This window comes from Chaetodon auriga, chromosome 15 (assembly GCF_051107435.1).
Source record: "Chaetodon auriga isolate fChaAug3 chromosome 15, fChaAug3.hap1, whole genome shotgun sequence".
Taxonomy (NCBI): domain Eukaryota; kingdom Metazoa; phylum Chordata; class Actinopteri; order Chaetodontiformes; family Chaetodontidae; genus Chaetodon; species Chaetodon auriga.
Window position 1 is genome coordinate 11,630,687 of NC_135088.1, and position 26,249 is coordinate 11,656,935.

Consider the following 26,249-nt stretch of genomic DNA (forward strand, 5'->3'; position numbering starts at 1 on the left):
AATCTGATTGGTTAATACGAAATATGACGCACCACAAATGAGCCCGCTTCCGCCCTGCCGCTTCCTTCACTTCCTGAAGCAGCAGTGTTGTGCTGCTGCGTTTGGCCTGTAAACATGGCTACTGCTGGAGCAGCTGGAGACGACCTGAGGAAAGAGCTCACATGTGCAATTTGTTTGGACTTCTTCAAGGACCCCGTTATCCTGAAATGCGGGCATAATTTCTGCCGGTTTTGTATTTCCATGCACTGGGATGAAAATGGCGCTGACTACGGGTACCAGTGCCCACAATGCCGAACGGTAAGTTTCCACAGGTTATCTGTATTTTCTACCTTGTTTGTATTCCCTCAAAATATCTTGGTACACTTGTGAGAGTGTTGTTTCCAGTCGTTTGTCGGTGAATGAAGAGTAGCTGGTTGACGGCTGGTCGTTGAAAAATGAAATTAGCTACGCAGTGCATTTTGAGGCTACCGTTGCCATGATAACTTAGCTGGCTTTAGCTAACGCTCATGAGCAGGTCACATAACTAATTAACAAGAATGGACGAGCTGTGTTTGTGCTTTAGCTATTAATAAGGTACATTAATTCAGGATGAATAAAAACGTAACTGTTAGTGAAGCAATGCTTACTCTGGGCTCGGTCACAGCCACATTTCTGCGTCTGTCTTCGTTCTCTCAGGTGTTCAACAAGAGGAGCTTCACTCAAAACTACCTGGTGCAGAACCTGGTGGCAAAACTGGACGATCTGGAGTGTCTGGGGTCTTGTCCAACTCAGTCGAAGCCCGTTAAGGTGGATGGAAAGTGTGAACAACACGGAGAAGAGCTTAAATTGTACTGTCAGACTGACAAGAGGCCCATCTGTGTGGTATGCAGGGAATCTAGAACACACAGGTTAGTCGTGTTCTCGCCTTTTTTATGTAGGAGCATTACAAACGCTGTTGTAGGTTTGCTTTGTCTTGCAAATTCATCACTTTTGTTAAGATTTAGTCACTAAGGTTGCCCAGCTCAGGTTGCCAGTGTGGACTTCAGGACGTCAGGTGAATTAATCTGTACAAATGCAGACATGAGACTTGTTGGATAACCCAAACACATAACATGCCACATTTAATCCATATTTACATGCATTATGCAGATATTCCCAGCATTTAACAGTAACTAGATGGATGAACACTGGGACTTTACCATTTCTTGATTTCTCAATGTGCAGTCAAGTTGCCATTTTGATGCTTTACAGCAAACCAAATTATTGTGAGTGATACAGAAAAAAATCACTAATGCTGTCTTTTTTTTTTTTTTATCTTTTTCATGCATATTCCCACACTTAAACATATAACATGATCTAAGTCTAATCACTTTGCCAGAGTGTTTTTGTCCTCCCATATGCCATCACTGTTCTAAAGAAGAGATACCAGAGTTTACCAGCAATGTGCTATTCCATCATTTTATCTTGTATTACTGAAATCGCTTGTGTGTTTTTGCTCCATCACATCATTTCAAACTTAATTTGTTTCATCCCATTACAAATCAGCAACAGCAGGGCGAGCAGCTGTTGATGCATATATTGGATTTTGAGAGGGTTGAATGTGCCTCTTTATCACTTCTAGTGACATCACAAACTTAAATGTCACAGACGCCACTGTGAGTGTTGTAGGAAATGAAAATTCAGGCAATGATGATACACTTAGTAAAGTTTAGCGGCACAGCCGTGGGTACAGAAGGTACAGTGATAGTACAGTACACTAGAACAGTCACTGCTTTCTTCAAAGGAGTACCCACATGGGTATAAGAGGGTATGAGGGAGGGGTGAGATACAGGCTGAGAAAGATGCACCAATAACAAAGTGACAGGCATGTCGGTGGAAATTTCCACTACAGTGAATTTACTAATAGACAGAATATTATTGAGCCCTCCCCATATCAGGCCACAGCTTAACAGGAACATAAACATTACTGATGTACCACCAGCATTATCTTTGCTCTTGACTCATTTGCATCTATGTTATTTACATATATTTTGCAGCACAAACAGCTGTATCATTTTTACTCTTGCAGGGTTTTTTGGTGATGTATCAACCAGCCTTTGGAATTGCTACTTAAGGATGTCACTGTCATGTGTCTTGCCTTGTGCAGCGTATTGCTCACTCCTTCATATTTTATGTCCTTGATGTCGTGTCCTTGATGTCGTGTCCTTCACTTTTTGCAAGTCACCAACTTTTATCTGTCTGTTGGCCTCTTAACTATATCGCCACACTTTGCCTTCAGATTGCTGTAATGGTTTTTTTGTGTGCTACAGCAAACATATCTACTCTGTAAATCACTTGTCCAGAGCCAGACTGTCACACAGCACAGGCGCCAGAATCACTGACAGCGTAAACTAACTTCGTGTGGGTGCAGAGCAGGCAGTGTATAAATCTTGCCTTTTACTGCCATTTCTTTTGGAAATGGGAAACTAGATATTTTTCTTTGTTAAAATTATTCACAGTTGAGTTGTTGAAATTACTGTAATTGGACTTCAACCCATTTGAATTTGTAATGTACACTGTTACTGACCGTCTTTTGCTTTTTAGCACTCTGTGTAAGAAATGTGTCTCGACTGCATTCCATTACTATCCCAGCCAGCCACTGTGGCTGTCCGTGACTGGGTGAAGAATGTGGTAAAGGTAAACAGAGCAAACAGTAGCGAGATATTTCATACCACTGCACAGATTTGCATTGGCAATAGGGGAGTTCAAGCAAATGTCAAGGCTGGTGAAATTTTGTCAAGGGTGAATTAATTGCAAAGCAGCAGAGCACATGTTTTACTCAGCTGGAGCTGTGTTTTGTTATGAGTAGGTCTCTTATTTGTATTGTGCATGTGTATCCTCAATCATGTGTGACCGTGCAAATCACATCCTGTTGCTGGTTTCATGCTTTTCTATATATATTTTTTGATCGACAGTTGATGACGGTAATACGCCAACAACTGCAGCTTTTAAAAAAAGTCTGCCTTTCAAATGTTTTTACGAGGAAGGGTTTGTGCTGGTTGTCCGTCCTCAAGGATGCACCAAGTGCGGTTTGGTAAATAATGAATTTAATGTTGGTTTACAGGAAAACTTAAGTGTTTTGGGTGGCGTGACGCATTCCTCTGCAAACCACTAACTGCATCATCATTTGTTTTGTCATTTCAGACACCATGACGTGGCACCAGTGCCAGAGGTTGTGAATGATATGAAGGTACAGCTTATCTTCTGTGTATTAGTCTCCCGCTCTACATTTATCCAAGAGATTACTGTGTCCTTTGGCTCATGTCTTAGTCACTACAGCTATAATATTTGCTTTTTTTTCTGTGATATCATGATACATTATGACCTGTTTTTTGGGTGCATGAGTGTTGATGTACATGTGTGTTCCAGATGGAGTTGAAACTGAGGCTAATGGAGCTCAACTGGCAGAAGTCACAATGTGTAAAAGTCATAACAGTTGATGAACGCACCAAAAGTGAAGTCAGGGTATGAAATGGACCTTTTTATTTGAATTATAACATCACATTTACATGTTCGCAGGCCAAGCTTAAAGTGTCTGTTTACAACCATCTGACTTCCCTGCGTCATTAAATCCTTGATCTGTAAACATTAGGGTACACATTGCACTGAAATATTAACACTGAACAAGCGTGCCATTGGCTCTTATCCTTCTTCCTTCTTCCTAATCCTCTGAACCTCTCTGTCCCCCAGTTGAAGAAACAGAGACTCAAGGAGAAGATTGAGGCGGACGTCGGTGCCTTGGTCCAGTTCTTGCTAGATGAGAGAGACTCCCTGCTTGAGAGCCTGGATGCTGAGGAAGTGGCCACCATGGCCGTCATAGACGACAACTTAAAGATTGTGGAGACTGAGGCGGCAGCTGTGGACAAAGCTATAGCTAATATCCACAGTCACATCAGCGGGAAAACTAGCTTTGAGGTCAGTCTAACATAGAAGCCATCTGATTCACAGAGCTGGTTTACCTCTTAAATCATTGTGCCTGTGCTTGAGCTCCACAGTAGACACATATGGATGACTGTTTCTGTCACTGTGCAGGAAGGATTATGTAAAAGTAGTGGACTGAATTGATATATTCTTTCAAAATACATCCCTGAAATGGTGATGGGAACATTTATAGTGGGAGGTGCACTTCTTTGAGACTCTATTGGCATAAACCAGAGCTTCAAAAACACATTATGAAACTTGTTAGTGTTTGAGTTACACTTCAAAACCACCAAACAAAACTCTCCTGAGAAAGATATGAGGTGCTTTCAGTAGTAATCAAATTATGCTTTTGTTCTTCCAACAGAGCTTTGCAGAGACGTTCAATGAGTAAGTCACTTACAGTTGTTTGTTTTAATGTGGACTCATAGAAGTCCAGTTAAAGAGGACTTTTAAAAACCTGTCATTGCATTTTTCTTCCGCAGAGTCATCCATTGCAAGCCCTTTTCGTCTCTTGAGCAGGTGAATTGTCAGACTGAATTTACAGACTTCTCAGGGCCCTTCCAGCTCATCATGTGGAAGAAGATGATGCACGTGCTTCATACCAGTGAGTTCTCAAAACTACCAATGATTGTGGTGCTGTGAGCAAAAGCAAATGTACTCTCAGTTGGATGTGACTTAGTTTTTCCAACAGGTTAATGTGGAAAGTTTATGTTTCTGCGTATGCAATATATGTTTGATATATCTTTGACTCCTTTTTAACCCAGCACAGTATTTTGCTTCATATCATGTCATTGCAGCAGACAGCCTAGTATTAAATAAGCATTGTCAAAGGATACAATCAAACTTAATATGAGCAGCTGGTAAAATAAACAGAGTGACAACATGCATTGATTACTGTGGGTATAAAGGAATTCTGTTAACATAATTTTTCGCAATTGCATTTATATTAACAATTTCCATGTGATGATAAAGGCTTCAAGAGTCTGGAAAATTTTGGTTGAATTTTACTCTTTTAGTTGTACAAACCCTGGCAGCATTACATTTTAACAAAAGTTGGCTTGTGAGCCTTTCACTGTCGCAGTGAACACCAAATGCTGTCCTCTCTGGTTTACAAATCTGCTAGATTTCTTGGGCAAATGTGTCAAATTGAAATCATTTTATTTTTTATTTTAATTTTTTTCGGCATGTACTGCCAGCTTCAGCCTAATGTAAGAGCAAGACGAACTAATCTCTCCCCATCTGTCTGTGTAGTGCCCCAGAACCTCACCTTAGACCCAGACACCGCTCACCCAAACCTCTTCATCTCAGACTTTGACACGAAAGTGGAGGAGGGCCGCGTTCGCAACCAAGAGCCCGACCTGCCAGCCCGCTTCACCCGCTTCTGTGGCGTCCTCGCCACAGCCCAGTACGCCAGCGGCCAGCACTACTGGGAGGTGGATGTGAAGGACAAAGGTGTGTGGTACCTGGGAGTCACCACAGAGTGCAGCAACAGGAAGGGCTTTGTCAGCCTCACTCCCTCCGCAGGGTACTGGAGCCTGTGTCTGCAGGACAGGCTGTATGCCAACGAAGAGGACGGGCGCATCCCCGTCGCTGACTACTGGAACTCGCCTCGGGTCGGCGTGTATCTGGACTACGACAACGGGCGTCTTAGCTTCTATGACGCCGTCACAATGAAGAGACTGTACATGTTTGACACCTGCTTTGAAGAGCCTGTCTACCCTTTTTTCAGCCCAGGGAAGAATGATCCAGGCAGCAGGCTGCAGATATGCCACTATTACTGAGACAGCTGTGATGAGTGTTTAAACGTAGTTCTCGCAACTCATGTATGCCAGTGTTTTCAGATTTCAGACCGGGCTGGAGTGCCAGGGTGATCTGACCCTTGGAGCCATGTACTGTATGCATTTGAGCTGTTACTTGTTGGTCTTACTGGTGTTTAAAAAAAATTAGGGTCACACTGAACTAGAATTACCAGGTAAAGAGCTTCATTTTTCTCCTTCTGAGGTTGAACATTTGAAATTTGGTATCGTTCTACCTAGACACACACTGTAGGCTTATGCCCCTGACCACTGTGGCTGGGGGGCTTGGAGAGGTGCTTTGCTGTCTCTATCACTGTGTCTGCTGGGATTCAGATGCTCTTGTTGATCAGAGCATGTACAGCTCTTATCCTATTAGCAACTGCTATGCCATACTACTGTACATAAACTAGGTTTTTGTCAGGCAGAGTCCATGTTGTTGCCTTGTTGGGTAGAACTTGAAGGACACATGACATAGTTATCACATTGATAGCTGTTGACCGTTAAGACTTCCTCATTAATTGTAGATTGAAGAACAGAGCTGACGGTTATTGGAATGATTTGACTCAAATTGGCCAGCTTGTGCGGGACTTTGAGCTCTCAGATAATGGTTCGACTCCCGGGAGCGAGTGGCCGGGGTTGTCTGTTTTGTGGATGTTGACGTCAGCGCAGACATTTTTATTATTAGCCTCTCTATGTGTATCCTGTTTTATTCTGTACGTTGTTGACAGTTGTGAACTTGCAAATTTCTGTGTATATTCCAGAGTCACATTTAGGGTCTTGTTTCATGTGAGCAGTGATACTGAAGGTATTTTTAAAATGATTTCAGTCGGGCTGAAAACAAGCAGGTGTAAGACAGCAAACGGTTTTCAAATATTCTAACAGCAAATGAAGTTTATCAGCCACGACCCAACAATCGCTGCCACTTAATGGGTGAAGCTGAAGACGTGTTTTACTTTTAACGCCATTCCAACATCTGTCAGGGTTCTCAGCCAAGAGCCTGGTGGACTCGACTAAAATGAAAAGTTGCAGATGACCCCCCCCCCCCCCCCTTTTTAATTATCCTGTTTTAGATTATTAATCGCTAGCTGTTCTGTTGACTTGGTCTCGGTGCTGCAAGTTGGTCCTTTTTAGGTGTATTATCCAGCTCATTCAGTCTGATTTTTATTTTAATGTAGTTTTTTTTAATTTTTGAATGTAAAAATGTATCTGAACAATTATGTATGTATATATTTTTGCCTTCATAAATTTTTGCTTTAAACCTTTTTATTTGAGATTATAATCTTTGGATTTTTGTTTTTGCTTGTGCAGTTTTCCACAGTGCTTTTACTGACCTGTATGTGGGATGTTTGGCGTCTTACAGGGTCGTGCAGTGACTTTTTTTTTTTTTTTTTTTTTTTTTTTTTTTTTTTCCTTCCCAAACGATCTTAGACATCCACGGCGTTCACGTTCGGACTGGAAACGTCTGTGCTTTTTGACTTTTGAGTATTTGCTGATAAATGTTTTGTCTAAAGTTGTATACCTCATTTAATACATTTAAATACTTTCCATTCCTGAGTTTCATTAATGTTTTCAGCTTAGCAGTTTTTAGGCTGCGTGTCATAAGTGTGACGTGAAAAGATAATATCGGTAGTCCCTGTTTGTGGCCCTTTCACCTGCTCTGAATGTGCTTCGTGTTTCTCAGACTTTACTATGAGATTAAAAGACGAAAAAAAAATAGTGTTTTATTTCTCTTGAAGCCTCCACAGTCGACTTGCTGTACCAACGTTGTTCAGTGTTATTGCCCCTCTTTGCGTACTTACTTGACTCATTTCTGATCTCAGGACACTGTCAGCCGGTTATGAGAGATTCAACACTTGAATTATTGAAATTGGACCTGTGTTTTTTTTTTTTTTGGCACTTTGCTGCATCAAAATATTGCACTTGTTCCGCTGTTGTAATGGCTGATAGATGGTCTGAGTTTTAACACCTGAATAACAAAGTTTTTGGCCTTTTGATAAGTGCAACTTCCTGGATTTACATCCAAAACTACTGTCTGAAGCCTCCGAAGGGACGGACTCTTTGCAGTGACCAGGTTGCTGCCTACAGTAAGAGATTTCTCGAGAGGGCTGTTGCTCCCTGTTTGCTATTCTGGTCCACCATCCTCACTTAACCATCTGAGACTGTTTGGTGTTGCTGATTCAGTTTTAATACTGCCAGAACATTTAAGGGGGAGGTGAGAAAACACAGTGCTCTCCATGTCCTCCTCCTGCTTTACTAATGACTCAGTAGTGACTTTTTTTTTTTTCCATCTCATCTCTTGCAGAGATGTAGTTTTAATGAAAGGCCATATAAGTAGTTCACTATACAATGTGATGCAAATGAACACGAATGATATGCTGACTCAAAACTGTTCATATATGCTGCACCACTGGCAGCCTGGTGCTGTGCAGTGTAGAGGACAACACCTGGGACCTCTGTCAGCGCACAGCATGAAAACAGTTCACCATTATCATGAGCACTAATAGCGATGGCTGCTAATGTGACCTTATGCAACAGATTCTGAACGTCAGTCTTTTATGACTCATTTGGTTTCAAGTGAGGAGTTTGTAAAGAGATACTGATTTTGACAGGTTTGAAAGGAAGAGGCTAATATCTGATTTTTTCAGTAATGTTCAATACCTTTAAGATAAGTATTAGTGTTAATTCTGGAAAATAGTAAACATGGTGTTATGGGAGGAAGTCCTGATTGTAATAAAATGTTGGTTTTCTAAACAAAATGACCAAAGAATATGATGCAAAAATGCTTTTCATTACTACTGTAAGATATATATTTAAAGGATATATATTTTACTTTATTTTAAATATTTGTATATGTATATATACACGTATATTCATAAGTAAATACCCACACACAAGCACAAAAAAATGTAGTTCTTCAAAACTGAATATTGTTTCATTGTCATTCACATATTTAATTAATGTATCCCATTTCAGATATTCCACTTGTTGCGTTCTGATTCTGTAAATATTTTTTTTTCCATCTCTAAAATGCCATTTACATTTGACTTCCAGTTGTTAACAGCTAACCACATCAGTCATCTTTGAGTTTTTAGGAGTAACTCACATTTTAAATGACATGGCATAAAAAGCTGATTCAGTCGACTTCCCATTGCTTTTCCACTTTCCACAGCATGTAAGCGACCGCGTTTGCAGCTAATTTGACAGATTTTGAAAAATAGCCACTCGAGAGCAGGAGCATTTACTGGAAGAAAAGTAAATAAAAAGGTTTGTCAGGATGGGGCCCAGAATCTGCTTTATAAACAGCAGAAAAGACACGGACACGCTGTCTTATGTGGCAAAAAAAACATGCATATAAATGTTCACCTTGTTTAAAAATGCAATACATCATTCTTGAACAAAGAGATTAATGCATTAATTAACTGATGTCAGACAAAACAGACCATTTGCACACCAGTTCATAGTGTCATTCTTTAATATTTACAATCATACCTTTGCCATGATTACATAAATGCAGTGATTACTTCTTGTAAGACTGGCCTCTTGTAGTATACAGCAGGCTTCACAAGTCGCATGATGACGTGTTTCATTTATATGTGCTTTCCTTTATTTCACACAGACATGAGTGGGTTAGTTACAGGTGATCGACAAAAAAAAAAAAAACCTAACACGGGGTTCTAGTTAACGGAGGAGGAAAGTCAAATAAATGTCATCACAGAGAGTTTTCCAATAAATGTGAAACGCAGATAGAAAGACAGAGTGACTGACAGATCAATCATCGGGGACAGACCGTTTATTTAGGTGAAAAACTTTGTCACTGCATGTTAGCTGGTGATGTGTTCCTCGAGGAGCCACGCAGAAAACTTTCCAAACACTGAACTACCAAGCAAATGAATACAAAAATCCATGATGGTAAAGGTGCTTGTCAGCTACAACGAGAATATGATTGCAATATACAGTACGCTTTCTGATTATGTTAAATGATAACTATACACAGAGGCATATATTACTCTTGCAAACTATATAACTCTTAGAATATATGTATTTTGTGCAATGTTCAACAACAACTTACAACAATACGTCTTGGCCGAAGGAAAAGTTACTAACTGTGTGTGTGTGTGTGTGTGTGAGTGTGTGAGCTGTGGGAACGGCTTTCAGTGCTACGAGTCACAAGGCCTATGTACAACGACGTTTGGCAAAGAGGCAACAGTGCAGACGCACCAATTAGAAAAATAATTTGTAGAACAAATTATGTAGAAAAGAAAATAAAAAATAAATTAAGTCCTTTGAAAAAATAAAACAAAAATAATGTGTACACACACCTTTGTTCCATCGATGTTTGCAAGTCCTTCAGTCGGCTACTACTTGGCATGACGTTCTACTGTATTAGTATATGTTCCAGTGTTGAAATCCTTGATTCATTAAGTGCTGGAGTACGTAGGCTATATAGTGAAATAACACCAAATCTGTATATACACCTAAATATGCATATGTACAACTACATTAGGTTGTAGATATGAATACACAAAAGTGCAAGAGCTAGTGGGGTTAGATATAAGAAGTCTGTTTTGGTTAATAGAAGAGAAAGACGAGCTGGAAGGGACCAAACCTCATGTTCAAAAAACCTTATTTTCTCATTCACTGTTGTGCTTCTTGATGCTTGTCTTTGGGTACCAAAACAAAAGACTTGCATATCACTCATGATTCAAAAAAAAAAAAAAAAATCTATTTGCAGGGATATTGTCAGACTGATAAGGTGCAGAATGAGAATAACAACACATTCCTGCCTGCGTGTGTTCTGTGGTGTTTACTGATGAGGAATTGAAGGCAGTGACGACGGGGTCTTTTCTTTTTTTGGGGGGGGAGCACACTGACATGCGACAGTGATCGAGGAAAGGCCTGAGCATTGTTCAATCACAAAGCGTCATCTTCTCACCGGGAAACAGGCAGTAGACTTCGGCTTCTCTGTCCCGTGTTGTTTGCTGGTTGCTGGAGTGTCGCCCATATTCACTGCCCCCCCCCCCCCCCGAAAACTGCAGTGTATCACCAACTTCACACTGGCATCGACTGGTGAGCTCCCACTTGTGAGAAATAGAGCTGAAACATCTTCTTCCAGAAGTTAATTTCAAGTTTATTTTTTCCCTCAGGGGATTTGGTTAAAAATGTAAAAGTTGAGTTCATCGTTGATCACATGGGGAAATCTGTAATCACAGTTTTATTCCTTCCTCTTTTTTAAACTTTATGTCATCAGAATAGTGTCTTGAGATGTTTTCTCCGTCAGAAAACGAATTAATGTGACTGCTTGCAATAATTTTTGGGATGACTAGCTTATTTTGTTTTCAAAAATATTTTAATTACACTTAAACCAGAGGCTGTGAATACATCTACAGACAAAATTAAAGGAAATTAAAACACAGAACCTGGAGCCACTGTAAAGTGAACAGGCATGTTGCAGCTCTATGTCCACGAGCGGTATGGGACATTAACTTGTCTAAGCAGGAGTTGTGCCGGCGATGTCTCCCCTCAACCTACTGCAGGTATCTGTAAACCTTAAAGCAGTGGTTGCCGGAGTCGGCAACAGCCACATGTCCGTCTGAGGTGAGGGCGAGGCCCTGGGGGCCGTACAGTGGGTCTGCTGAGGTGTTGATGTAAGATAAGAAGGAGCCTGTGCTGTCAAACACCTGAAAAAAGAAAAACACAAAGCTTAGAGCCATGTTGCAACAGAGCGTAGTGTTAGCATTAACAAAATACTCCAGATACTTAAAGCTGCAGGTTTCATCTGGCTGTGACTTGAATGGGCACTTTACTGAGCTGCTGGTATATGAATGAAAGAAGATCTTGTGCTTTTTATTATAAAATGTATCCTTTTCCACAGTGTTTCATGACTTAATGTAGCTTTTTCTTTGTAAATTCAAGATGCTTCAAAATGAATTTCAAGCCTTAAAGCTGACCGTCTCACCTGTATTCTGCTGTTACCCCAGTCAGCTACGATGATGTTTCCATTGGTGTCCACAGCCACACCAGTGGGAGCGTTGAACTGGCCATTGCCTTCACCATGAGAGCCAAATTTGAACAAGAACTCCCCATCTGCATTGTACACCTGCAACAGGAAGTAAGTAAAAACACGTTTGTCTTGCACTTTGATACATGCGGTCAGTGTATACAGGAAATGTACATGTTTAACACTGCATTAGTGCATCATGCTTGTGGTCACGTTAGAGATCATGTCTTACCTTGACTGAGTGATTGTGAAAATCGGTCACGATAATTTCATTCTTGTTGTTCACAGCGACAAAGTGCGGACCTAGATGAAGAGAGAGAGGGAGGTTATTGTGGAAGTTGCTCTACTTGGAGTAGAAACGGATTCCTGTAATTTGCATTATTCCCTTTACTGTTAGTAGGCTGTAACACAAATTCCAACTAGCTGTGCATAAAGCTGCATTGCAAAACCTGGTTTAATCAGACGGTTAGCTGCTCTGGTTCGCCTGGAGTGGTTTGATGGCATTATTTTCATGCGTTAGATAACTTTAACTTGGGTTACATAATTCTTTTCCTGTTTCTTCAGAATGTCAAAACAGTACTAAAGTTAGATTATAAGGAAAGGCTCAAGGCTCTGAGATTCAATCCCTCATATTTTGTTGGTTACAAGAAATATATCATGGGAAGCTATTTATGTGAAAGAAAAGCTTATTGGCTGAGTCGACCATTAATCTTGCTGATTGTCTCGGTTAGTCGGGACAGAGAAAAATCATTGACACTGATCTTTTCATAGCCTTTTACACAAAAAAAACACAATGCACATGACAAATCGTTCATTATTGTAACAGTAAGTGGTTACTACAACGTGCGTGCACTTGTATATCTTTGATTATCATTGCACAGGCACAGCTTGATCCAACAATCTGAGTTCTCGGGAGGTCAGACACATAATCAGGGAGTCGGGTTAGACAGAGGGCACCGCACTGTGGGATTAAGGTTGCAGCAAGGCCACACTTAGTACTTACTGAACACTGAGCCAGATTTATTTAAGTTTGGGCCAAGTTTTTCTGGATTGAAAAACAGGAGGAAGAGCAGAAAGAAAGAAAAAATAGGTAGTCAGAGATAAAGGATAAGCAAAGAAGAATATAGAGTAGGGTGGTCAGCACAGGCGCAGTCTGTGAGGGGGAGCATGGGGTCACTGCATCGCCTGGGACTTTGACTCCATACAGGCTTATATTTTTAATCAGAACAGAACATGTGATGTAATGCATTGATCTATATTCAGAAATAGAATGAGAGCACTGGCGCACATTTCTGTTTTGTCTGAAACTGGCAGTAAAAGTGCCAACAAAAGTGGAGAAACACACCAGTTCTGCATCGGGCTTAATGTTGTGCCCACTGCCTTACTGCTTTCATGCCCGGTGCAACAACACATAATGTTATTAGTTATTTCATATTCCTCGCTGTTAGTGTTATTTAGCTGCAAAACATGTTGCAGAACTCTTTCAAAATCCCAAATTATATATATAGGATCTGCATGGTATTTTGTGTGAGGCATTTACTTTAAAAGCCTGTAGAAACTGCTGCCTCATGGACGCATGGTTCAGTTCAAAGAGAAGCCGTTGTTTGTGAGCTCCCCGTCAGCGTTAGCAAGAGGTCTGCTGTTGCAAATCAAGGCCTCCTTCTCACCTGCAAACTGTCGGTCAGACGTCCCCCTGCCTCCAAACTTAGTCACCAACTTCCCATTGGATTGAAAGATGAAGACACAGCAGGCCTTGTTGTCCACAGTGATGATGTGTCCGTTCTTATCCACGGCCACACCCTTAGGACCCATGAGCCGACCTGCACCGATCTTATTCTGAGAGGGAGGACATTTTAGCAAAGACAACACTGGAGGAGTAAGATCAATTATTCATGCAGTGAGGTATCTTTAGTGCTGTTTAGCTAATAGCTAGCGGTGAGATCTCACCTTAAACTTGCCGTCAGAGGAGAAGATGCTGACCCATCGATTGTCATAGTCGGCCACCACGATGTCACCGTTCATGTCCACAGTGACGCCCGTCGGTCTCTGCAGCTGCCCCGGAGACCGCCCTCTGACCCCAAAGCGCATCTTGAACTGGCCATCGTTGGAGAATACCTGTAATCAGTTACACCAAAAAGCCCCTTTTGAGCGAAATGTATCATGAACAACAGCAGTATTTTGCCTGTTCTATGTGACCACACATGGTTGCGCATACAGGTGTTTCCTCTCTGTGTCTGTCTCACCTGTATGCACTGGTTGTTGCTGTCGGCCACCACCACTCTGCCGTTATTAGAGGCTGAGATTCCCTGCAGATTTGTGAACTCCCCTTTTTCTCTGCCCCGCGTGCCTGACAAAGAAACAGTAACACACTCAGGAAACGTGCCATTTGATGTTTTCAACTTTGTCTCAGTGTGTAATACTTTCCCTCAAAAGCTCACACCGGCGGTTTTGGACTAAAAATAGCTTGTACTGTGCAGAGATGCTGATTATTTTTCAAAGCGTAACCTAAGTTTTTAATGCAAGGGTTTGATCTTACGACAGCATGCTGCAGGTTGTGAATGCAGTGTTTTTTTTTCTGGATGTCACCTCTTCTATCAGAGAAGAGGATGTTGCTCTACAAACTTGCTGTATTCTTGATTTGCAGTTAACTGTATAAAACATGCAAAAACAGCCAATTTTTGGTTCATCATGGAGGACATTTCCTGCTTTCCTGCTATGATAAGGTCTACGTGGTCCTTGGTGTGACAGGAACAGTACATTGATTTTCTCTCCTGTCTTACCCACTCTGTAGATGAGCTCATCCTCAATGGGGTTCTCCTTTTTCTTGGTGGTGCTGTACATGCTTGAAGGCCGTCGCACCGCTTTCTGCCGTATGTGGCCCCCTGTCCCGCTGGGAGACTTCACCCTCCTCTTCACGTCATCCGGGGATTGCGGCACGTCTGAGGGCTTCATCGCTCGCAGGCGGAACGGGCTGCCACGTATGGGCTGGCCGTAGAGCATCAGAGAGAAAGAGTACTCCCCCTCAGTGCGTATCGTGTAGCCCACCTCATAAGTCCCATTCTTATTGTCTGCTATCTCTGTCTCTGCAGCGCGGTTCCCATCTGCAGACGTTATCTCTGCTTTTAAAATAGCATTTCCTGTTCGCACCAACTCCCCATCCTGCAGACAGAGGTAACTGATTCAATTTCAGACCAAAATAAATGTCTTTTTATTCGAGCAACATGCACATGGTGCAAGATAAAAGACAAATAAAAACAGCATGAAATGTGAATTTGAATAAAACATTAAACAGAAACATGTGACTAAACACGCATAATCACTTAAAGACTGTACTTTGTCTTTTGTTGTCACAGTAATTGTGTGGTGCTGGCCAGTTGCTGCGTGGCGGAGGCCCTCTCCTGTGGCGACGGAGGTGTGAGCCACAGCGGCTGTGGTGAGGAGAACACCCAGGTTCTGGATGGAGCGTCGCAGACCTTCAGTCTCCACCTGGAGCAGACAGCACAAAGGCTAGAATATTTTCCACTGCAGAATCCCTTATTGCTCTCTGAAGTTTCATTTCCATGGTTGGGTGTGTGTGATGTATGGTGACAGATAAGCACAAAATAATCCCGAAAGTTAGAATAAACCAAGTGTGTGCTACCCGCCTGGGATGAGACTTTAGTTGGTGAAGAAAGTCAGATCAGTCAGTCATGCTAAAGACTACAGGAGATATTTTTCTCAGGGCTGAGCTGGTGGAGAATATTGGACTTAAAGTTGTCAAGTGGCCAGAAAGACAAGTTAAATGAGATGACATTAAGGCTGTATCGATGAGTATCTTTTGGAAAATGTCAAAACTGCTTAAGACAGCTTTAATGTCTATGTCCTATGAAGTATTTTTTTTCCTTACAGTTATTGAACCAAGCTAAAGTGAGAAAGGGTTTAAAACACCCACATTTTTACAAAAACAAACATCAATTTGAGATTACACAACATCAGCAACCTCAACAGGGGGAAAAAGGCAGGTTGTGCCACAGATGCCTCATTTTTCATTTGAAATTGTCTAAAATTGTGACCATGTGAGGATATCGATCAAACCACCATAACAGAAAGAGCAGAGAAATGTTTGAATCAGAGCAAACCACAGCGGATACCTGACAGTCCAGGTGTGCGTTCTGATGTGGTCTCTCTGGGAAGTCATGTCTGGCCAGCGCTGTTACCCGCTCACTCATCTGCTTCTGCACGAGCAGCACCTACACTTGCGAGACACGCATATTGCATCCTAAGTCATTTAATAAAAAAAATATTCAGTCACTTTAAAAGAGTTCACCGCTACACTACTGCAACACACTCAATAGCTGATTCCCATCTGCCTTGTAACCTGTTTGTTAGCTTGCTTGCACAAATTACAGTCTGCCAGCCCACCTCAGTAGCACTCCCATGGCTGAGAGCCTGCTCCGTAAAGCTGCAGCTGCTCTGGATGTGTTCCTTCCCCTGGAGGAGAGATGAAAGCTGCGCCTGCAGGACCTGCACTCAGGTAAGTGGAAGATAAGAAAAAAGGGACACAAAAGAGCATGTGGCAGGTCATGTTGGACTACCAGTCTGTAAAATACCTGCGTTGTGCATCTGACAGTGCGCGTGCAAAGATGCAAGTGCACCTGTGCGATGTACTCTGCATGTAAACGTGTGAAACATAACTGACCTTCTGCTTAGTGCTGCAGATGTTCTCCAGGTCTGTAATGAGGGCCGTCTTGCGCTGATGCAGCGCCCGTTCCAGCTCTTCAAACGTACTGGTGATCTCTGCTATGGCCTCAGTCTTCCTTTCATTCAGCTGGCGAGAGATCTCACTCACCAGCTCGATGGCTGCTGTCAGCTGAGGGAGCCTGCAAGATGACACGATGTGAACAGTTCTTCCAAAAACTGCAGGACTGAAACTAAACAGAAGCAAAAGTCTGAAAAATGTAAAAACTAAAACACACAACTGATTGAATAATGAGTCCTAAATAAAATTCAACATTCTGATGAAGAATTAGCCACCGTGGATTGGCACGGTGAGCACAGCATCACAAAGGTGATCTGTCATGGCAGATGTCAAATCTGGGCCAAATGCTTAAGCTTCCAAACACCTGATGTGAATGAAATATCCTGAAAGCTTTATCAAAGCATCAATCCCCACCTGCTGTGTATGGCGTCCAGCTGTGTCTTCAGCACAGCCTTATGCTGCTCTACCACGTCCCGCAGAGGAACGGTCACATGCTCCCGGTGCTCGCCCTCTGTGCAGTCCAGACACATGGCTGTCTCACACGACTCGCAGTAGAACTCCATCACCTGCAGAGGGAGACAAACTTGCACTCACTCCTGCTGGAGGAATTTAGGACTCAGTTGCTTTTACAGTGATTCTTGCTAAAAACAAGAGGTAGGGCAGTGTTGGAGCTGTGATAACTGGACTGAAGCATCACAGAAGGGCTTCCCACCTTGCCCTCGTGGTTTGGGCAGCAGAGGGGCTTCCCTGCAGCTGCAGCGCTGACTGACTCCAGGACACTGCAGGCCTCTGGCCGTGAGCACTCCGGGTCTCGCTGAAGGACCTGGTCAAGAGCATTTTAAACTTCGTTAGTCTGTTTCTCAGAGAGCAAGTTTCAATTCTATATTCTTTTATAAGTATTTTTTCCCTTTGTTTGACAGGGGACTGTCAATAGGTGACAGGAAAAGGGAGAGAGAGAGACAGAGAGGGGAATCACATGGAACAAAGGTCTCCGCCCGGGATCAAGTCAAACTGGGAACATTGCAGTAACAATATATGGTATGTGCCCTAACCTACAGGCCTCCTGATGCTTTCCTCTTTGTCTGCATTTCCTTGTAGACTGTTGTTGACTTCATTCTCTTCATGACACAAAAACACATTCTTGTACTTCTGTCCATTTGAGCACCCTCCACTCAATACATTCATTCCCTTTACCCCAATGCTAACCTTAATCATCACCCTTACAGGCCCGATGGAAAGAAGCAATCTTACATTCAAAATAAACCAGAAAAAGAGGCCCTTGACTGTCCAGAATGACCTCATTCTACAAAAATGTCCTCCCTCTGTTTATCACCAAGAGCGGTTCTCAGCCGAACAGGATCACACACAGACCCTGCATCCCATTTCTTTGAGTACAGGCTGTAATTGCTTTAAACAAGTTTTGCTTTGTTTTTAACCTCATAACTGGTTTCATCTGCTGCTTGTCGTTTGTTCCGTGTAATTTGTGTCTGACTTGAAGTAAAAAAAAAAGGATGAAGAGTCAAACCTCCATGAGATTAGTGATGAAGAAGTTGTTCTGCAGAGCACAAACTCCTTTCTCTGGCAGGATGGACGTCTGCCGACACACTGGACACGAGAGCGTCAGAGACTCCGGGGGAATGTAGTTCTGGAGACAACTGGAGCGAGGGAGTCAAAAAATGGATTAGAGTAGAAAATCTACCCCAGCATTTGCACTGTAATGTGTATAATTATTAGTCATGTTCAATTTATCGATGCAGAAGAGATAGAAAAAGAAGGAGAAGAAGATGCTACAGAGGGAGAGAGCTGTCACCTCATCACCATAATTGAGAGACAGTGCCTAAATAGTACTCCTGTCACAACAAATAGGGTAAAAGTGTGAATCTGAGTCAATTTGCAGGACCTATGGCCTCGGGAGAAAACACAAACACTTTCTCGTTGAGGAAGGGAATCTCTGGCAAACTGGTCTGCCTAACACAGATGCAAAGAGACAGAAAACTTTAGGCAGAATAGACGTTTGCGTGCAGCATGTTTGTTTATATTCCTGCATGTTAGTTGGCTTTGGATCCCGGTAGCAATCACACATCTATTCCACTGGCCCCTAAAGGCTGAGGATGTTGTGCAAGTTCAAATGCCCTTGGGAGGAAATCTATTGAACATTAGACACCTTCAAGCCAATACCAAACACACAGTCAGCAAAGGTAAGCTGCAATATGCAGAATACACCGCAGCCTGGCTGCCATCCAGCACGTGATGTACCGCTGTTTTTCTTCAGCTTCTGTTATCATTAAATTGGTTGCTAATGCTGCAAGAAACCTGAGGTCAGTGTCGAGGACAAGTCCCTGTTGCCGTTGTACACAAGGATGTCTGGCAGCTGCTCGGGCTGAATGCTAACACCATCCTCTTTAATTTATGACACTGCAAAGCTTGGTAAACTGCAGTTGTGAGCTTTTGAGAACAACAGAGGGCTTTAAGAAAAGTCTCTGTCTACCTACCGCTGTGTCAACACGGCTGAAACGCTCTGAGGCCTGAATAAATTACTGTTGCTTTGTCAAGACACACAACCATCTGGGGACCGAAGGCTCAAACAGTTATGTGGTGAAAAGCGCTGTGACAGGGCCACAGCTAATGATTATTCCCATTGTCAAATCTGTCAGTTTGCAACTATTTGAATAATTATTGCTAAGGCTGCACAATATTGTTAAAAAAATCATATGGCGGTTATTTTGACAAATACTGCGATATGATTCATAATTATTGACAATTTTTGCATCAAAATTTTCATTTTCGCTAAAATGATGTGACATTTGCTGGAGTCTGTTCCAAACCAACATGTTTTCTTATATCTGGAGAACAAGATTTGTGGCCAGAGCATCTCTGCAGCACTACAGTATGAAACTATAATGATGTGTTGTCACAGATTTTACCCTAATCAAAAAATTTGATCTGCAAATCTGAAATTTGGATATTGCACTTGGACATATTGTGATTTCAATAATATTTTCACTCAGCCCAGCAAGTTGGTTTATAAAATGTCAGGAAGTAGTGAAAAATGACCTTCACATTTTATTTTTGAAATTCTTGTTTTGTCCAATAAAGAGTAAAAAACAAACCCATTTTTTACAGTGATATAAAACAGAGAAAAGCAGCAAATCAGATTAAACAAAAAAATACGTGATAACCATGATTGTTGTAGATTCATGTGCAGTCAATTACTTGACTGTGATCATAACTATGAGCACAACTACATCATGCCTCCATTGTAGAGAGATGCAGACCCGTGATCCTAATTTCTGAATACTGAGCACACTATTAGGATATTAAGACATAGTTGTATAAGAAATATGCATGCTCAAAGATGATCACGGGAAGAGGAAAAGGGGAGCAAAATGAAAAAAGATAGTGTCACCAACCAGCCTGGGCCCAGTGTGGGTCAGTCAGCCCTGCCCTAACACCCCTAAAACTACACGGACCCATCCAGCATTAAAACATCTGTCTGGCAACATCACATATAGCTCCAGACAAAAATCTGTTCACCTCAGCAGGGCTCCAGATCACATGGCATCCAGTTAAACCAGGGATTAAACTTGCCCTCCGGTGGGTAAATGCCCCTCGCGCCGCATGGAAAAAGGATTTATCCCATCTGTGTGGCTATTCAAAACTATTCCATAAATATTTGTTTGATCACAGGTTTAGAAGTAAACCAGTCTGCAACATAATCCCAGCTATCCTCTGTACATCTCTCATTCTCCATCCTCCCACCCTGACCCACAGCAAGCTTTCCAAAAGCCTCCGCTGCTTGGCTCGGGATGGAAAGGCCCCTGTAAGTACCTCCTGAGGGGGTGTCATCTTTCTGAGGAACTGTAGATTGAGGCGTTGTGATTGTGTCTCCCAACAATGAGCCTTTTCTTAGACCACGGTCTCTGATGGTGAGGAATGCACTTATCCCAGTGGAGTCGAAGGAGAAGTGCTCTGAGCTATTTAATTGTGGGTAAGGATTTGCAATAGATGAGTTTCCTCTATTCGCGGACATGTAAATATGGCAAGAACTCTTCTGTCACAGGATTGGAGGATAAATACTGGTAGAGAAATGGCAAAAAAAAGAGGAAGAAGAAGCTACATGCAGCAGATGGCATGCAGAGACTTGGGTTTGTGTCAGGTTTAGCTTGAGGGTAGTGTAGGTAATTAGGACTTTTGCCAGTTGTCACTGAGTTAGAGAGCACAAACGTTAGTTACCTCTCACAGAAGGTGTGCAGACAGGGCAGGACCTTGGGGTTACGGTAGTGATCCAGACAGATGCTGCAGACCAGAAACTGCTTGTCTATCTGACGCACCACAGGGCTGGTGCTCCCGGCCTCACGCTTTGCCATGGCAGAGGACATTTAACGGCACACACAATGACAGCAGATAACCTGCAGAGACACAAAGATTAAGACATGAATATTTGCCTATATGATGTGTATAAAAGCTCTTCTAGAGGGTGTCACTTTCAGGGCTGCTAAAGCTCTGCAAACTTATCACAGAAGGTACCAGGAACTGAAGTTAACAAAGCTGTTTAATTCCTTGATTAGTGCAAAAATGTGTCCATTGTTATGGTGTTATTTCTGGGTTAATACCAGATAAAAGCCAGCTGAATGAGAACTGTGTGAAATAGAAGCACGAAACAATCCTGAGTGTACAGACAGCAGCAGATGTAGACAAACCAGTATGGCCGTGTGCCTAGCTTTTGATTGACATTTCAGCTTACACCAAAGCAGGAAAATAAAAGAGGAGCCTTTAACAATCCCGACTTCAAAAAAGTTGTGATGCTATGTAAAACTTTTCTTAAAGCAGAAAGCAATCATCTGCAGGCTGAACAGTTTTTACAAAGTGTTCCCGAACCCATGTAGTCTTATCCTTTATACTATTCACAGAGTGGTGAACCTCGCTCCATCCTCGCTTGTGAACGACTGAGCCTTTCCAGGATGCCCCTTTCATACCCAACCATGATACTATCACCTGTTACCAGTGAACCTGTTTACCTGTGGAATGTTCCAAACAAGTGTTTTTGAAGCATTCCACAACTTTCCCAGACTTTTGTTGCTCCTGACCCAACTTGTTGCTGCATCAAATTCAGAATAAGCGTATATTAACAAAAATCGATGAAGTTAATGAGGTAAAACATAGTGCTTCTAACCTAAACATTAGTAGGTTATGTATGTCTTAACACACCACCCAGCTTTTTTTGGAACTGAGGTTGTAAAACATTCTAAAAGTACTCCTGATGTACAGGACCTGTTATCAGGTCATGACTGAAATGAGAATGTGCTGAGTAATGTTTCTCAATATTTGTGTCTGTCAGACTGTCGATATTTACAAGTTGAGGTGAGGTGAGGTGAGGTGAGGGTCATACTGTAATCTACTGAAGCCATTTTGCCTCTACATCAAACCATACTGAGAAATTAAATACTAAGTTGGTGGTCGAGAGGCTAAGTCAGTCATTCTTTATCATGTACATACACATCGATTTACAGTACATACATAATTAAAGTGTTTGATGTGTGGGTGAAAAATAAACTTTAATGTGCTTCACACATATTGGCCTGTTGACAACTTACCGATGCAGCACTTCTATCTAGCTACAAAAGTGATTAAAAGTGCAGCTTATAGTCCTGCATCTGATTTTGGTGGCTGGGAGCCCCTTTGCTTCATTTCAGAAGAGAGAATAAAACAACTACATCTAGATTACGTACAGTATGTACATACAGTGACAATTCAAACTAGCAGCTCCTCACTCTGCAAGCTGACCAGGACAGAGGAGCCTGCATGCATCACATTATCTCATCCATTCTGGAAATACAGCTGCATGGTAAAGATATTCTGCCTAGCAACACAGACCAGTGCTGTTTCCAGCGTGGCCCACTTTCACATTCATCAGTGCAAGTCTGAACACATATGGCATAATAATTACTATGGTATGTTAAAGATGCTTATGCGGCATGTTCTCATTGCTAGGCGCCGAGTGTGTAAACAAAGCTCAGGTGTTATCTATGTGAAAAACATCCAGTCTGAATCCCAAAATGTATGCAAGCCGTTTCCAACAATGACTTCCTTGCAATGAAAGTGACAAGGAGCGCTGACAAGAAGTATCTGTTAGAGAACAGTTTCACCTGACTTGACCTTCCACTTAAAATTGGCACCTTTGGTAAACACCCTGAGTGCCATTTTTATCTCCATGTTGCTAACTGAATCCAGCAATGTAGTCCAGTCACATTTTCTCAGTAGGTCAACACATGCATTATTCATGCCTCAGACACAGACATGCACTCATACGCTCATACAAATTGCAGGGATGAGCGAATAGCAGCATGCGTTTCCAACAAACATGCCTGGCCTTAAGATATACTGTAGTTATGAACATTATGCAACCAGTGACAAGGGCACACACAGTTGTGTACAAAGAAAAACACACGCTCACACACGCACACACACACAGACACACACACACACCGATAATCATCATCCCCCACCAGACTCTCCCCCTGTCTGCACATCTGTCACTGCTGGATCTAATACAACACCCAATCCCCTATGTCCCATCTCTGCTTATGTCCTATTGTCAAGCTGTGGCCCAGTGCGCCTGTGTGCGCGCACACACACACACACACACACACACACACACACACACACACACAGAGAGGATCCAATGACATACAATCTCGAGATCTCCAGACTGGGAGGGTACAGGTCACTTCTTAAGCCGTCAACCATGAGAACGACATGTCACATTCGCACTCTGGTCAGGGACACACAGGAAGTGATTACCGGTAAGTAGCTTATGTTTTGTCTAAATCTAAATATGCATTGTTCTCTAAAAATCTTGCGCTCAAAACCGGCACTTCAAGAGTATCCAGTCGTCTCTGTTGAATTCAGATGAAAAGAGGCTTGAATATCTCTCGATAGAACGTGGAACTAAAGAGGGATCAACGGCAGGATGTGCTGTATACTTCAGTACAGTTCTCACACTGTCATTCTCTCTCTGCGCTAGAGCACACACCGATACTAATATCATCTGTAATGACGTCTGTCTAAATTTAGACACATGTACTAGTGGGTAGGTGAGGAAGCAATGACGGTGAAACTAAAATAAGACCAGGGGACTGCTTGAGAGTGAAGTGCCTGGCGTCCATTTGTTTACTGTTGTTTATGTTTTAAAACACTTTCTCATTGGGTGGATCACAGTTAAAGAAGAATCTGGAGCCAAATAAATTTACATTGGGATAAAAAAGAGTCCGTCTCAGGGTGTAACTTAAAGCTTAACAGTTCCTTTGAACTTAGTTTAGCTGATAAATGAAAGAACTTCTAGAAAGCTCTTCACTACTCTTTACTGTCAAGTTGATGGTAACATGCATACATGGCACAACAACAACAGAAACACATGACAGTCGCGCATGCTTGCACATGAGTTGGCAGGTACTCGTGTGCACGTTTGCAGTTATATGCATATGCAACTTCATTCATGGCCGCTTTAACTCCTAAGTAGGCCATGATGCTTAGTTTTGAAGCTCTAAAGTAACCGTGACCAGCTGACTTGACAGACTTGGCGACTTCTAAAAAAGTGAGTGAAGACATGCAGATTCGGAAATTGGCCTCTGCAGTTAAAGGCAGCAGGGTGGGATGAAGCCAAGCCCAGGCAGGACTGTGTGAAGCTTCAAAAAATGATTAATGAGAGGACACATCCTGCAGAGAGCTGTCAGCTCATACCATCAAAATGAAATGTGTCATACTTCTGCTGCCCATTATTTGCGCAGTAATAGCAGCTGTAGTGTTGCTGGTGACCTTAGCCTGACTAATTCTCCAAACTCCCAGGATTACATCGTTTTTATGTGTAACTAATTGTTTGTGTGTTTGTGTGTTTTTAAGTGCAATGCGTGCAGCATGTTTGTGTGTGTGACAACAGGCTGACACCCGTGGAGTTAACACACAAAGAGTCTATTCACTGCTGGCTTTACTGAATACAAAAGTAACAGTTTTCTTTGTCTCCTTCAGCACTGAAACCTCTGCTGTTGCTTTGCTGTACAATAGGATCCTCACAGCTCATGTGTATCTCTCATAACACACACGTGGAGATGAAGTGGTGAAGAAAAACTGGGAGTAGGCAAGACAGGAAATTAAAGGTCTTCTTCCCAGTTCAACAGGAGGGAAGAGAGACAGACAGTTTAAGAGGAAAAGGAGGGAATACAGTAAAAGTATGAGCCCTTCTGCTCTCCGTCATGCCCCAATGCAGCACCAAAGAATATGTGCTGACAGCTTGGACAAACTCACACACTCCTCTCTGGTAACAGCTGATACTGTGAAGTCATACATGCACACAGAGAGTTGACAGAAAGGCTACCTACTGTCAGAAGTGTGGAGTAGACCAGTCTAGAAGGCTCCATGGCAGCTCTGTGCTAAGTCAGTGTAACACTGAAGAATCAGCACACACCCTGACATGCACGCCCACTTCCCCCCTCGTCTCCCCCGATGACCCCGCTGACCGCTCTTCCTTTTCCCCTTTCCTTCTCTGGCTTTTCCCTTTTGCCGTGTAGCACACACACACTGAAAAAGGCTGAACAGGGATGACAACAGAGGGTGGGACTGTACAAAGTCCCTCCCTCTGTCAGTGCTGTTTACAAGCGTGAGCCGACTGGGCACACTCCTCCTGCCGTGCTCTGATTGGCCGGGAAACTTAAACTAGCGGGGACGAGGGGTTGCATCATAAGCCAACAATTCGTGCTGGCCAGAGGGAGTGAGAGGTAGAGACTGAAAAGGCCAAGAAGAAGAAAAGTCCAACTGTCATGGCTGGAAAGACAACAGTGTTGAATGCAGGAACATATTGAACATAAGGCCTTAATCTGCTGTGCGACTGTTCAGCTTGTGTAACGTTGCGCACACTCAAAACTATGATGATTAGCTCCTAATGAGTCAGCAGCTGATAGTTGATGATCATATAAACATTTGGATCATCTGGCTTCCAGTTAAAGTTATGAAGAAATAGTCATTAGTTTGCCAGACAAGTACGCACACACACACACACACACACACACACACACACACACACACACAGGGTAGCCAAACAAAACACAGAGTTATGTAATTCATGATGTCATCTTTAAAAAAAAAAAAAAAAAAAACTTCAAATGAGGATTTGGAACATATGCTTCTCCGTCTAGCATTATAGTATCAAATTACACATATGCCGGGATTAAGAAAGGCCCTTAATACTGAAAAGGGGATTATGATTTTGAATTTCAAGTAAAATATCTTGTCACAGGACGATTTTGCACCAAATCCCTTAAACGCCCCATCTGTATGAAGCGGTCAGAGTTTCATCTGGAGCAGGAAGTGACCATTCTCTGACAAAAACATCAATCTGCAGTTAATCTGCGTGGATTGAGTCCAGCCATCTCTACCCCCACCCTCGCATCGGGCTCTGCTTCCTCCCTCCACGCCCACGCACACCTTTCCAAAAAAATCCCATCATCATGAACTCCCAGGCCAGACTGCTGGGGTGGGTGTAACAGGAAGTGGAGGATAAGAGGATCAAAATACCGCTCGCAGACTGACGTATCATTAGCTGTCTGCAGCAAATGTATTTGTGACTCACCCATACGGAGCACTGTGGCACTGTTTTGCATGTTTTTGTATAGCTGCAGCCTCTCAAGCACGTCCACTGATTCTAGTAGGAATCTCTGTGGTCATGAATCTTTTTATACCAGTTAAGCAAACAAGTCCAACCTGACTGTAAAATCACAATCTCTGA

At 42.5% G+C, this 26,249-nt stretch overlaps 2 protein-coding genes across 6 annotated transcripts in view; one reads left to right on the top strand and one right to left on the bottom strand.

The window, feature by feature from the left end:
- Positions 1-51: 51 nt before the first annotated feature.
- On the top strand, positions 52-7,440 carry trim47 (tripartite motif containing 47). The gene is made up of 8 exons (XM_076749672.1): positions 52-297; positions 676-887; positions 3,163-3,208; positions 3,388-3,483; positions 3,709-3,933; positions 4,304-4,326; positions 4,422-4,543; positions 5,191-7,440. Exons 1-8 carry the CDS (start codon positions 115-117, stop codon positions 5,718-5,720), a joined length of 1,437 nt encoding a protein of 478 aa, XP_076605787.1. The 5' UTR covers positions 52-114; the 3' UTR covers positions 5,721-7,440.
- A 3,154-nt stretch (positions 7,441-10,594) lies between these two features.
- trim3b (tripartite motif containing 3b) overlaps positions 10,595-26,249 on the bottom strand; it is a 29,485-nt gene continuing 13,830 nt past the window's right edge. For 2 of the 5 annotated variants that reach the window (XM_076749668.1, XM_076749666.1), the window contains exons 2-17: positions 20,705-20,880; positions 17,997-18,126; positions 17,184-17,294; positions 16,886-17,037; positions 16,412-16,592; positions 16,135-16,236; positions 15,864-15,962; positions 15,067-15,219; positions 14,514-14,892; positions 13,977-14,080; positions 13,681-13,848; positions 13,401-13,569; positions 12,737-12,778; positions 11,966-12,036; positions 11,692-11,832; positions 10,595-11,413 (exon numbers count right to left, since the gene is read on the bottom strand). In XM_076749668.1, coding sequence (XP_076605783.1) covers positions 11,261-11,413; positions 11,692-11,832; positions 11,966-12,036; positions 12,737-12,778; positions 13,401-13,569; positions 13,681-13,848; positions 13,977-14,080; positions 14,514-14,892; positions 15,067-15,219; positions 15,864-15,962; positions 16,135-16,236; positions 16,412-16,592; positions 16,886-17,037; positions 17,184-17,294; positions 17,997-18,126; positions 20,705-20,850 — 2,301 coding nt within the window. In that variant the 5' untranslated portion in view covers positions 20,851-20,880 and the 3' untranslated portion in view covers positions 10,595-11,260. Of the gene's footprint in view, positions 11,414-11,691; positions 11,833-11,965; positions 12,037-12,736; positions 12,779-13,400; positions 13,570-13,680; positions 13,849-13,976; positions 14,081-14,513; positions 14,893-15,066; positions 15,220-15,863; positions 15,963-16,134; positions 16,237-16,411; positions 16,593-16,885; positions 17,038-17,183; positions 17,295-17,996; positions 18,127-20,704; positions 20,881-24,846; positions 25,068-26,249 lie in introns of those variants that run through there. The other 3 variants (XM_076749671.1, XM_076749670.1, XM_076749667.1) reach the window with 2 other exon arrangements.

Bases quoted from the DNA above. Each gene is read 5' to 3' on its own strand.
- trim47 (XM_076749672.1), top strand. From the start codon at position 115: ATGGCTACTGCTGGAGCAGCTGGAGACGACCTGAGGAAAGAGCTCACA. The intron at 3,209-3,387 runs GTACAGCTTATC...TGTGTGTTCCAG, and splicing joins AGGTTGTGAATGATATGAAG to ATGGAGTTGAAACTGAGGCT. The intron at 3,484-3,708 runs GTATGAAATGGA...TCTGTCCCCCAG, and splicing joins GCACCAAAAGTGAAGTCAGG to TTGAAGAAACAGAGACTCAA.